Consider the following 12,804-nt stretch of genomic DNA (forward strand, 5'->3'; position numbering starts at 1 on the left):
AATGATTTGGCTAGCAGGTATAAAATTTAATGCTGATTTGGCGAGCAGTTCTTAATCACCACACATGTGGTGATTAAGAACGGTTTAGGGCTGCTAGCCAAATGATTTGGCTAGGAGCCTTAATAAATAATAATAAAAATTGGTTGGTTGGTTTTTTAATCATATGTACAAAGCTCTGAATTTGGTTTATGTAAAAAGCTTTAATTTTGATTGTTAAGAAAAGAGATGGTAGTGCCAAAGTGGCGGCTGGAGTGTTATGATTTTGAAAAAAAGTGTTATGATGTTGAACAAAAAAAAAGATAGCAGTTAATAGTTAGGTTAAGGTTGGGTAATAGGTTATTTATTGGGCCGGGCTTATTATGGAGATATAGTTATGTTTGTCTTTGTATATAAAATATTATCCAAATCCAAAAAGTCGTATAATTAATTCATCTCATTTATATTTAATCTTTTTCACATATGTTATAAATATTATCCAAATCCAAAAAGTCGTATACTATTTTTATTTTTCTTATTTAAACGGTCGAACTAACGGTTAAACCGGTTCAACCGGTTGAACCGTAGACATACCAATTCTCTCACCGGTCCGGGTTTTGAAACATTGCTCAAAACATCTTCTGAAATTATCATTATACGTTATTTATATTCAAATAAGGAAAATTGTTCCCAAACAAGAAATAAGAGGGCAATTAAAATTATCAAATAATTTTCCATTTGATTCTCCTTTCACCTTCCTTATAAATTAATAACTATAAATAGCCCGCTAGGGTTTTTGAAGACTAGAGAAACTGAAACCATGACAATAGCATCAATGCTCAACGTGAATCCATCGACATGGAATCGGAAGCAGAGCGGTTTACTTCCGCCTCCACCGCCATCCTCGTTCTCCTTCCGTCGGAAAACCCTAAATAATCTCTTCAAATCCTCATCAAAATTCTGCTGCAGCAGTAGGCAAGTTACTACTGCTATAGAACACCCAAATAATAACATTCATCGGACTGCCGTGGGACCTTTAAAAATGGAACAGTGCAGTTTAGAGGGTGTTTGTAACGCCGGTAAGACTATGAAACGTCGAGCTGTGGGTATAACAGTGGTGTTAGCTTTGTTACTGATGAAGGCGGCGTGCTATAGTAGTTATCCCGCTTGGGCTTCATGTCTCCAAACTGAACACTGCTCCGCCACTTCCTTGCCGGCTGATTATCGCCGGGAGAGTGAATGGTGTGGTGAACTTGAAATTATTGTTTTTAGTATCTTAGCCCTGTGTATATTCAAAGTGGTATCTGATTTAGGAGGACCCAACAGCGTTATCGAACTTCAGGTGCGTAAATATATTTTAAAATTGGCCATTTTAAAAAAATTATAGCATGATCTACCAAAAACAACATTACGGCCAAGTTCTTTTTTGGCAAAAAGTAACTCATTGCGAGCTTCATTTACTCAAGTATTTTTATGGGCTTTATGCATAAATACTTATTTTTCTCAAATTTTTGCATTTATAGTCTACATAATAATTAGTAGCGAATATACTTCTTTTCTTATAAATTCTTTGCATTTCTACTTTTTTAGAAAAGACATGGTAATTAACATGTATAATTACTTCTAGAATTCAGCCTTCATATATATACTTTTTTCCTTTCTATTTAAAACATTAATGACAACAAATTAATTATTTTTATATTTTATATTTTTTTCTTCAAATCTATCATGTTGAAAATTATTATTTTTTTAAAGTTTTTTTTTCAAAACTCCAACTGTTCTAAATCCACCTATTAATTTTTCAAACCAAAAATTGATTTTTTTAAATTTAAAAAATAACAATTTAAAAATGAAAAACAATCGAGTAACAAAGAGCTAAATCATTGATTTTTTTAATTGTTTTTGGTATAGTGTTATTAGAATAAAAATATTTAATTTCAAAATTAATATTTAATAAAATTGGAAAGACACTTTATCTTTGACTATTTATTTTAAAAAAATTACACAATGTTTTTATATTCCTTCTTTATAAAAGTTAAAAAAAATTATTAGTAGCTTGTTAGTGGTATTTTAGTTGCTCGGTGGTTGCTTTTAGGTAGTTTCATTAGTAGTTTGTTAATAGTTGTTATTATTTAAAAATTATATATTACCAAAGTACTGTTGTATTTAATTTAAAAAAAAACGTTCATAAAAGTAAAATATGAAAAAACAAACATAATTTGACATAATCCATATAAAAAAATTTATCGATATATTTGATAATAAAAAAAAGTAAATCAATTAATTTTAAATTTAAAAATATAAATTTCCTACCTCCTGTTATTGTTATTGTTATTTTAATTTTTATTCTATAATAATAATAATAATAATAATAATAATAATAATAATAATAATAATAATAATAATTTTTGAATTAGGTATGATGATGCAAGTCATTACCATTATTAACTTAGAAAATAGTGGGACCAAGTGAAATAGAACCCACACATCATTAGCCATCCATGCATATATGTCAACAATCTTAACATCTAAGGGTTAAAGAATTCTCTCGGTAATTATTAATTCAAAAGAGCGTAAAAATGAAAACAAAAAGTTAAAAAGGGAGCACGTTTGGAAGTCCAACTTTTGGACAAGAATTTTAGCAAACTTTATGAAAAATGACGTACAGCGCGTCATTTTCTCTATTTTTATTCACAAAGCCCCTATTTTCAAAAATTTATATTTTCATATCATTTTAGTTTTACATAATTTTGATTTTCATATCCTTTTAGTTTTATATGGGCTAAATGAATAAAAGTAACAATAAATACATGGTCCGGAAAGATAATACTTTTATTATATGAGGGCATGAAAATCAAAAATTTAACAAATATAGAAGCTGAAAAGATAAACTTTTCTAAATAAAAGCGTCCTAGATAAACGTGGTAAAATACATAAGCATTATTATGATGAGTTTAGCATTCTTTTTTGATTTATTTTGTTAGGTTGGATTTTTTGGTCCTGTGCCATCACTTCAGCAGGATCTCGATGAAGCATACACTTTCAATTCTAACCGTATAGTATTATATAGTAAGTCTTCCTAAACTTATTCGAGCACTACAAAAAATATTAAAATAAATATTTTTACTACTAATAGTGCTAAAATTATTATTATAAACATATAACAATAAAAATAATTGTGGCATGTTGCTGCTAATAAAACGTTGTCTTGATAATAAAATTTGTTATAAAATGCTGCTATAACTTGTCTAATAGCAGCAACTTTTAAAATTATTGCGACAAAATATTTTTTAGCAGCACAAATATTTGTTATCAAATATAAAATTTTGTAGTTAAATAACTACTATTTTCTACATTATATTTCTCAATTTTCAGACCATATTTGATTAAAAAGTTTTTCTTTCTTTAATCTTGTTAACTATACTATTTCTTTACTAAAACATGAATATCGTCTAAATTAATCTTTTTGTTTATTTTTTCTTAGTCTAGCCTTTTAAAATTTTTAATTTTAATTAATTTTTTCTGTTTTTCAATTTTATTTGTAGTAATTTGTTCAAACTGGAGTTATAAAAATATCCATATATGTTTATATTACTTTATATTGTTTCATACAATAAGAAATTTTATCATAATAAAATTTCAAACATGAAGCAATTTTAAAAATATTTTTGAATATTTCTCCACTCCAATTAAAAAATGACTAATTGAGATTAAAAAATGAATTAAAATTGAAAATTTTAGCTATAAATAAAAAAATCAAACATAATATTTTTAAAAATTAAAACTAATATATTAAAATCTTGACTTTGAATGCAGTGGCGGCGCGTGCTTTATATCCGCACTCTAATAACAGCTTTTCTGGCTATGTATCTGTAAGCTTCTTTGAATAAATTATCTTAAAATTCAATATCGTTGGAAGTTCGAATCCTTGATCGGAAAGGGTGAAGGGTTTAAAGTTTAAATGGCGCTGAACTTGTATTACAAAATATAGAATGTACAATATATATTCAAATAATATTTTATCAAAATCAAATTTATGTATGATTTCAAACAGTATTTTATCAAAGTCAAACTTATATATAATTTCATTTATAAATTTTACTAAGGCACCGTTTGGATTGATAGATTCTAAACGATGGATTCTAAACGATGAATTTTAAACAATTTATAAATTTGAATAAAATCCATCGTTTGTTTATAAAAAAAAGAGTTAATTACATATAAAATCACCACCTTTATACGAAATTGTAAAAATAACACGATCTTTAAAATGTGGCAATCCAGACATCACCTTTTATTTCTTTTCAAAAACAACATGGGCACATTTTTAGTGGCGTTTTTGCTGACGTGGCATGACACGTGGCACTCCCACCAGGTGTCCAAATCAACAAAATTTTATCTAAAAACGTGCCCATGTTGTTTTTGAAAAGAAATGAAAGGTGATGCCCTGAATTGACACGTTTTAAAGGTCGTGTTATTTTTGTAATTTCGTGTAAAGGTGATGATTTTATATGTAATTAACTCTATAAAAAATTAATAGAACCATAAATTTATAAATTCCCTCATTTTCTACAATCCATCATTTTGTAGGGTTATGATTTCCCACCTAGTAGGTGGGAAAGTCCAAATCCACCATTTTTTTTATAAATGATGAATTGTTATACTATTTATTTGTTTTCATAAATAATGTTAAAAATCCATTGGTTTTGTTTTCAGAGTGTTTATCCCATTCATTGGTTGTGCTATGTCATATTTGCAACAAGCCAATAGGAATTTATGATAGAGAATCTTTTAATTATTACTTAATTTCTTTATCATTAACTTTTTCACATGACTAACGCATTATTGGTTTGTTGCACGAATGACATGGCGCGACGGTTGCATGCAATAATTTTTTTTGTTTTCAATCCAAACGATGGAATTTTAAAATTTATGGATTTAAATTCTATTGACCGGGAATCCATCGATTTTGTTATAATTTATGGATTTTAAAAACCCTCAATCCAAACGGTGTCTAAATGTATCGTTGATACTTACTCGATTAAAGAGCAAATATAATTCTTAATTGAACCAGACCGAGTTAAACAGTTAACATCTCTCGTTCAATGTGTTAACTCGTCTGAATTTGAAGGATTTGAACTATTCTTTATGTAAAGTGTTATTATAATAATACAAGCTGAAAATTGGTCTGTTTTTGTGTTTACCGGTTGAACCATCCGGTCCGATTTAAATTTGACAATCATGCTAAAACTTGAACACCCGCAATATGTGACATTCTGCAGGTAAAATGGGTAGAATATGCCATGTTTGCAAGAAAAGTATGCAACGAAATCTTTGACAGACGTACACTTACAAAGAAAAGGAGTAAAAATCTTTCGTGTGATGAATATACGGTGGTACGGTTTAACCACCAAATTAAATCTTTTTTTTGTGGATAATTGACTCTGGAATTTTACCGCTTTTTTTATATTTACAGTTTGGTTATTGGATTTCAAAACGTAACAAATTGGTTATCATAACAAGTTTTTACTAATTACGACAAGATGTTATATAAAAATCGGGTCAATTTTTATGCCTGTGTGACAGTCAAACTTCACTAATGGAGAAGGTGACGTGGCATAAAAATGTGAAATATAACATGTTCTGTGTGGCTATGTAAAAATTGAGAGAAAATTTAAATACAAATTGGCTGCCATGTAGCATAAATTGGCCATATTTTATTAGAAATCTATGGGAGTCGATAAAATTATAGAGCTCCCACCGATTCGTAACATTTGAAGATTTGATTAACCAAACTGTAAATAGAAAAAATATGGTAACTTTTAGAATCAATTACCACCTCTAATTATTATTTTTGATGAAATACTGCTACATTTGTTCATGTTTAGGTGACAATTATTATAGCTGTTGATGAGGAACAACAACTACCAAAGATAAAGAGTTGTGGAGATCTTCAGAGTGTTCTGCTTAAGCTTAAAGCCATAGGAGCAGATCAAGGACATGTATCTATGGTACTACAGCAATTCTTTCACTAACTGCCATTTTTTATTAGTTTTTTAAGCGCTAATATCATAAGAATTCACCAATATTACATATTTCGTCATTTTAGTTAATCACGTTGTTTAAAAATCGTCATTTTATATGTCAACTATCATTTTAAATCGATACACCGTTTAAAAATCCGGTGAAAATCGCTAAGTTGGCAACCCAAAAGTGACATGTCAGAATGAACTGGATAGTGACCGCGATTTTTACCGGATTTTGAAACTGTGTTAATTTGAAAAAAAAATTGATAGTTGGTGTATGGAATTGACGATATTTAAACGGTGCGATTAAAGTGACAAATCCTGTAAAGTTGGTAAATTTTACATTAGTCCTTTTTTTTTTGTAATCTTATAATTTGTTTTTATATCTACATGTTGATTTTATGTGTGCAGAACATTGCATTTGCATTGCGTTATGAAAACGTAACCAAACAAGAGCTGGAATTGTATTATCCAGAATTGAGTAAAGCTAAATATTTTGATGTACCGTATTAATTTCTATTTAATTATTCGACAGTATTTATATTTATTTTCCTAATTATTTGAACAATCTCAAATTATTGTATTTCTCTAATTAATGAACGCAATAGCTAATAAAAAAAATGAATGCAAGTTAATTTTATAATCAGCAACTTTGTAATTTACTCTGCATATGAAGGATTTAAAAAAAAACTTATTTTCCATATTCAGGGAGGTATGTCAATGTATCATATTCGGTTTTCAACTAGTAAAAATTAGGATTAATCTCAATAAAATACCAAACGTTTGCAAGTTTTGTCAGTTATAACCAAATCTTTCAAAATTGTCTAGTTTAGCCCTTTTTGGGATATTTAGAACCTTTTCTATCCATTCGCGAAAAAAATCAAAGAATTGTCATTCGTGAATAGGTTAAATTAGCCGATTTTGATTGATTTCGCTAAAAAAATGTTTTCAAATATTCCATATCAATTAAAATCGGCTAGTTTTGGCCATTCACGAATGATAAAAATTTCGATTTTTTTCGCAAATGGCTAGAAAAGGCTCTAAGTATCTCGAAATGAGCTAAACTAGACAATTTTAATAGGTTTGGTTATAACTGATAAAATTCTCAAACGTTTGGTATTTTATTAGAATTAACCCTAAAAATTATATAGCTCAAAGAAAAATTACACTAGTTATGAGATTTTTCCCTTCCATAAACAATTGGAGGATGAGAAGACTGCACAAATCTGGTATTTGTGAATGATAACGGGTAATTAATCTTGAAGGTATTGAACTTTCCGTTTCTTCATTTACTACACTTTAATTTATTATTTCTTTTAGATTACTAAACTTTTAAAAAAAATGAGTTTTTCCAGCAAGAAAGATGTTTAGATGACAGACAGATTTCGCCGTACACATAATTACATTTTGAAATAGAGTTTTTAGGACAAATTATACATACATGGTAAATTTTCAAGTGAACAATAAATAAATTTTGACTGCCGTTTAAATATTTTTTATTGTAAAAAAACAAAATAAAAAAAAAAATCCAGCAGCCAAACAAATTAAAATTTAATAACTGAAATCAAAAAACCAAAGTTAAATGATTTTCAGAGTCAATTACTCCAGTAAAATCTAAAGAGACATAAATGAATTTGTCGCTAAAATTTGTGGTTAATTTGTTATTTTCTAATGGTGTTGCTCCTCGATTACACAAACCATCTAAAGTCTGCAATATTTAAAGTATTCCTTAAAAAATTGGGAAAACGATAAAAAGAAAGTACAATGTCAGCATTAAAAAAACAGGAAAAAAAACACTGTAGAATTCATTTACTTGCTAAAACTATGCAAGTGAGATGCCACGTAATTGAGGCATATCCAAACACAAATTATGGTGAAATTGACAAGTACTGGATGCTATTTTAGATTTGAAAATGCAGTATTTGTGTTAAAACAATATTGAGTTCATTACTGTTTATTCGTCTAGATTATTCAATTATTTTGTTCTCTTGCTGCTCATCCAGGAGGAGTTAAAGAAGGCACAGGCTGCTGAGCGAGAGAAGAGAGCAGTTGCCGCTGAGAGGAGAATGGCTACAGCTCTAAATTCCCAAAGCAGTGGTGTGAGCAACGGACAATCGAATAGCGGCTCAGCAGCTGGTATAAACTGTTGCTGTTGTAATACATCGTTAGCTGGTAAAATTCCATTTCATAGGTATAATTACAAATACTGCAGCACCACATGTATGCATGTACACAGAGAGGCCCTTGAAGATGGATAGCATAAATGCTCGCAGGCAGTTTGCAATCTGTGTTTTTTTTGGTCTTTTGTTTTGGTGAGTAGTAATTTCTTCACTTGATTCAGTACCCGTGTTCATTTGATAACATGACTGTTTATTAAAACAGGAATCAAAGGCTTTTGAAAACGTCTGTGAAAAGACAAGTCAAAAGACAAAATGAATTCGGTCAAAGAAATCGGAGAAGGATGATTATCAAATTCCTTCAAAGAAAAATCTTTTGAAAAATTTAAAAAAGCAAAGTCATGAGTAACTATAAAGTACCCATGCCTCCATTCCTTGCCATAAGGAAATTTTGTGAAGGAGCGACTTTTCCTCCCAAAAGGGTGAAAGAAAAACCGAATCATTTCTCTTTAAAGAAACAAAATGATTAAAAACGTTTAAAGAAGGGATATACCCCCGAAGCGTACATGACTCCAAAAAAAGGACAAGAACCCGAATGGTGTCAGGGTGGATCTCTCATACAGTGAGACTGTAGTCTAAGCAAAATTCTACAATTAAAGGATCCAAAGAAAAACAAAGACCATCAATCAAATGCTCCTCGAAAATTACTATTTTTCGAGGCGAACCAGGATAACCGAAGGCATGCATTCGGTAATCAGGCACCATAACCCCATAATCAGAAGGAAATCCATACTTAAAAGAAAGCTTCAAAACATCAAAAAAAGAAAAAATTTAGAAGGAATATGGGCTATAATATCGAGCCCTTAACGCTTAATGAGGGACGAGCCAGAACCCATTTCAACGACATAAGAAAAAAGAAAAAACAAACCGAGACCGAAAAGATGCAATTACAAAATACCTGGAGAAATCAACGGTGAAAATTAAAGAACTCTCTGAAGAAAGAAGAAAAATTTCAGAGAAATGAAGTAAAAGTGAAAAATAGAGAAAAATGATGCAAATATATAGGCACTTGTACAATGATGGCATTTAGAGAATCGAGGAATATAAATTAAAGAAGACATAACACGTGGCATCCAAAGAAAAGTCTGAAAAAGCGGGAATCAAACACATGTCAATAATTCAAAAGAAAAATGAAACGACTCGCCCAAAAACATACAAGAAGAGCCAGAATCATTAAGACATGAATACCAAGGATATTAGCCACTTGAGGGGGGCTAATGATGAAAACCGAGTTCCACAATAAGTTATATTGGTCGAGTCGCACTATATCACTCCACCTTTGAACCGGAAGATTCAAAATCAAAAAGGAAATAAGGAAAGACACGGCCAAACACCTTTTTGACCGAGTTCCACTCTCACAACTGAATCCTGTCGAATTCGGTAAACAAAGGGGATCGGCTCCGAAAGCGCGATGCCTAAATCCTTGATGCAAATCCAATTACTAGATATTCGGGATTCACTTTCCATAACGGAAAGATAGCCTAATATCTAGCTGGATTCGAGATTCTAGGAAGACATTTCTAAATTGGACTCTTATGAAGAAGGAATTACTTTCTTATTCAAAGACTTATCAAATAAGAATTACTTTCCTATTCAAACTCTACAAGATATCATATGTGGCCTATATAAAGCTTTGAGGTATGCCGAAAAACACAACTAATACATAATAATTTCCTGCTTCAAGTCTATACTGACTTAAGCATCGGAGCGTTGATCAGACAAATACCGTCTGATTGATCTCTACTCTGTTTTGCAGGTCTATTGATAAGCTGAAGAATCCAGACTCCATCAATTTGTTTAGCTTAATCTGATTCGTTTAATAATCCCATGATTAAATGTCGTTTGGAGGCAGTAATAGCGTAATGTTGTCTCAATGAAGTTATAGTATGTCATTTACGTCCTCGTGGATCATAAATTATCATAATTCAACTTCAGCAACTCAAGTAGGTCTGAATTTCCCGAATTTATTACAATCATCGCACATCTTGTGGAAAATCCTAACAGAGAAAAGTAGCCATAGCTGACGAACCAAACAGCTTCTTTACATATTGAAGTTTTCTTGAAAAATATTCAGTGAAAAAAATTGTGAAAATACGGATTGAATTTCGATTTAGAAGGATTGAAGTTTTGTTGCTCGGCTATTTAAAAAAATGGCGTGTTGTTCGGCTATTTTTAAAATTTGTTGCAATCCAAATGGTGTATAGTTTGACTTTTATTTTACTTTTTAGACTAAATGACATATATAAGATAATCATTACATGATTCTATGAAATACATTAAAAATAAAAAATTAATTTAAAGGGAGGATGAAATTATAAGGCCTAAAAGAATCCCGACCTTTTAGCCCATTTTCAATTCTATCTTGACATTGAAAATTAGTCAATTTTACCATATTTTGTATTTTTATGTTTCAATTGTACCCTGAAATATTAAATTGACGTTTTTTTCGTTTGGAAAAAATTAAAAACGTTCTCCATGTCTAGTATATATTAATTGTATATGTTGAAAATTCATTTAAATTTAGTTAAATTAATTAAGAATTTAAATTAGTTATAATTTGATTATGATTTTTAGTTAGTTTTTTAAAAATAAAAGACTTATTTGTACTTTTTTAAATGGAAATAAATTTTATTTTATTTTTAAACTTAGTTAATTAAATGATTCTTCATTTAAATAAAAAAATTATGAAAAAATAAAAAATTAGTGTACAATTGAAATGAAAAAAATGTGTTTTTACCATTAGCTATTGTAATGATTCAAGACTTTATATTAAATAGTAAAAAATTGAATAAAATTTTTTACTGTTTGTATAATTTTATGTTATTAAAACGTAAAAGAAGCAACATAGGAATTAGGATTTGCCAATTTGAACTTTAGTTGTTTGTACAATTTTATTTTAGGGTGATGCTATCCGGATAGAATCTATCCGGATAGAAACCCATTTTTTAAAAAATTAATTATTTAATTAAAAAACGATTACTCTTCTAACCTTGCTGTTATTTTTTATTACCACTGTTAATTTTTAATTACTATTTATTTTTACATTTACTTTTAATTAATGTTTATCTCCAACTTATTTAAATTCAAAAAACAATCTACACTGTTTATATTTTAGTGATAAGTTAATGGTAACTGTAGAGATGATAAAACATAATTATTCTTTTATTATTAATTACATTACAGAGAAAAAAGTATGTATTTGCCATTACGAATTCACTGATAGACATTTATGCCAAGTCAGGGAACATAGGATATTCAAGAACTATATTTGATAGAACATTGTCCAAAAATTTCATCACCTGGAACTCATCGCTAGCTGGTTATGTTTTATTTTGTTGTTCAGATGCTGCACTTAATTACCTTGTCGATCAGATGACAAAATTAGGACTTTAAGCCCAACAAAAGTACTTTTGTTAGTATTATCCTTGCATACGGTCTTGCTGGAGAAGTTGTTAAGGGGGAGAAAACTTTCTCTAGCATGATGGAAGACTATCAAATTAAACCATGTTTAGAACATTATTCATCTATGGTACATTTATATGGCCGTTCTGCTAAATTGAAAGAAGCAATGGAATTTATTGAGAAAATGCCAATAGAACCCGACTTCTCTGAGTGGTCTTGGTAAAGCAAAAACTAACAACTAAAATTATTATAAACTCAAAATTAACTAAACAGTAAAGTAAAATTAATTGGTACTCCTGTTTAGGGAAACTTCGACAATATTATATTTAACAAATCTCACCAAATTGACATTGTCTTTCAACTATCAGCTAAGAAGCACGGAAACTTCGACAAAGTTGCGTGTCCCGTTTCGAAAACGTTTCGGAAATTGAAAACTCTCAAAAACTCATAAGGAAATGTTTCGGGCCGTTTCCGAAAATAAAAAAATTATATAGTTATTAAAAAACTCAAAGAGTTCTCAATTAATAATTTTTTTGAAACAATTACCCAAATTTTTTATTGTTTAATTTATCTACAATAAAATTTATCTTCTTATTTTTATCGGATAGAAAAGGTTAGAAAATCGTAGAATGAAAAAGATCAAAAATAAGATTAAATAATTAATTGCTAATTAAATTATATTTTAGTTAATTTATATGTTTGTCCAAATAATTCTAATTTGGTGTGGAGAAAATAAAATGTATGTGTATAAATATATTAATATATATCAGAAAAAGAGTCATTTATGCCCCTATAAATTGTCTACAGGATCAAATGAGCCCTAACATCCGGAAAAATTTAAATATGCCCCTAACATTTTAAAAAGTGAACAACTAAGCTCTGATCTTGACTTATAAATGAGACGTTGGAGGCCTGGTTGTCGAAATCGGAGGGTCTGTTATTCACTTTTTGAGACGTTAGGAGCATATGTTCCGGACGTTGAAGGATTAATTGATCCTCGAGTCAAACATTAAGAGCATAAATGATCTTTTTTCCTATATATCAATTTAATTATTATATTACAATTTTTACTTAAGTATAGACTAATCAAACTGATTTTAATCTAATTGAACCGATAATAAATTTTCGTTAATCTAATAATAAAATTACTCAAACAAGTATAAACGTATTTTTTTCCGGATTAGACGGGTTAAACACGTTTGAATTATTCTTTCTATTTCAAT

The 12,804-nt window shown here is 29.3% G+C and overlaps 1 protein-coding gene across 1 annotated transcript; it reads left to right on the forward strand.

Moving 5' to 3' along the window:
* The first annotated feature begins 715 nt into the window (after positions 1–715).
* Positions 716–6,618, forward strand: LOC126686143 (uncharacterized). Its single transcript, XM_050380175.2, has 6 exons — positions 716–1,318; positions 2,961–3,045; positions 3,793–3,848; positions 5,259–5,372; positions 5,865–5,987; positions 6,414–6,618. Exons 1-6 carry the CDS (start codon positions 797–799, stop codon positions 6,513–6,515), a joined length of 1,002 nt encoding a protein of 333 aa, XP_050236132.2. The 5' UTR covers positions 716–796; the 3' UTR covers positions 6,516–6,618.
* The last annotated feature ends 6,186 nt before the right edge of the window (positions 6,619–12,804 follow it).

The sequence above is a fragment of the Mercurialis annua genome, linkage group LG6 (assembly GCF_937616625.2).
Source record: "Mercurialis annua linkage group LG6, ddMerAnnu1.2, whole genome shotgun sequence".
NCBI classification, from domain to species: domain Eukaryota; kingdom Viridiplantae; phylum Streptophyta; class Magnoliopsida; order Malpighiales; family Euphorbiaceae; genus Mercurialis; species Mercurialis annua.

What these genes read in the sequence shown, in the direction of transcription:
- LOC126686143 (XM_050380175.2), top strand. Translation starts at nt 797, where the DNA reads ATGACAATAGCATCAATGCTCAACGTGAATCCATCGACATGGAATCGG. An exon ending in ACAGCGTTATCGAACTTCAG is followed by an intron (nt 1,319 to 2,960) that starts GTGCGTAAATAT and finishes TTATTTTGTTAG; the next exon opens with GTTGGATTTTTTGGTCCTGT. An exon ending in TAACCGTATAGTATTATATA is followed by an intron (nt 3,046 to 3,792) that starts GTAAGTCTTCCT and finishes CTTTGAATGCAG; the next exon opens with TGGCGGCGCGTGCTTTATAT.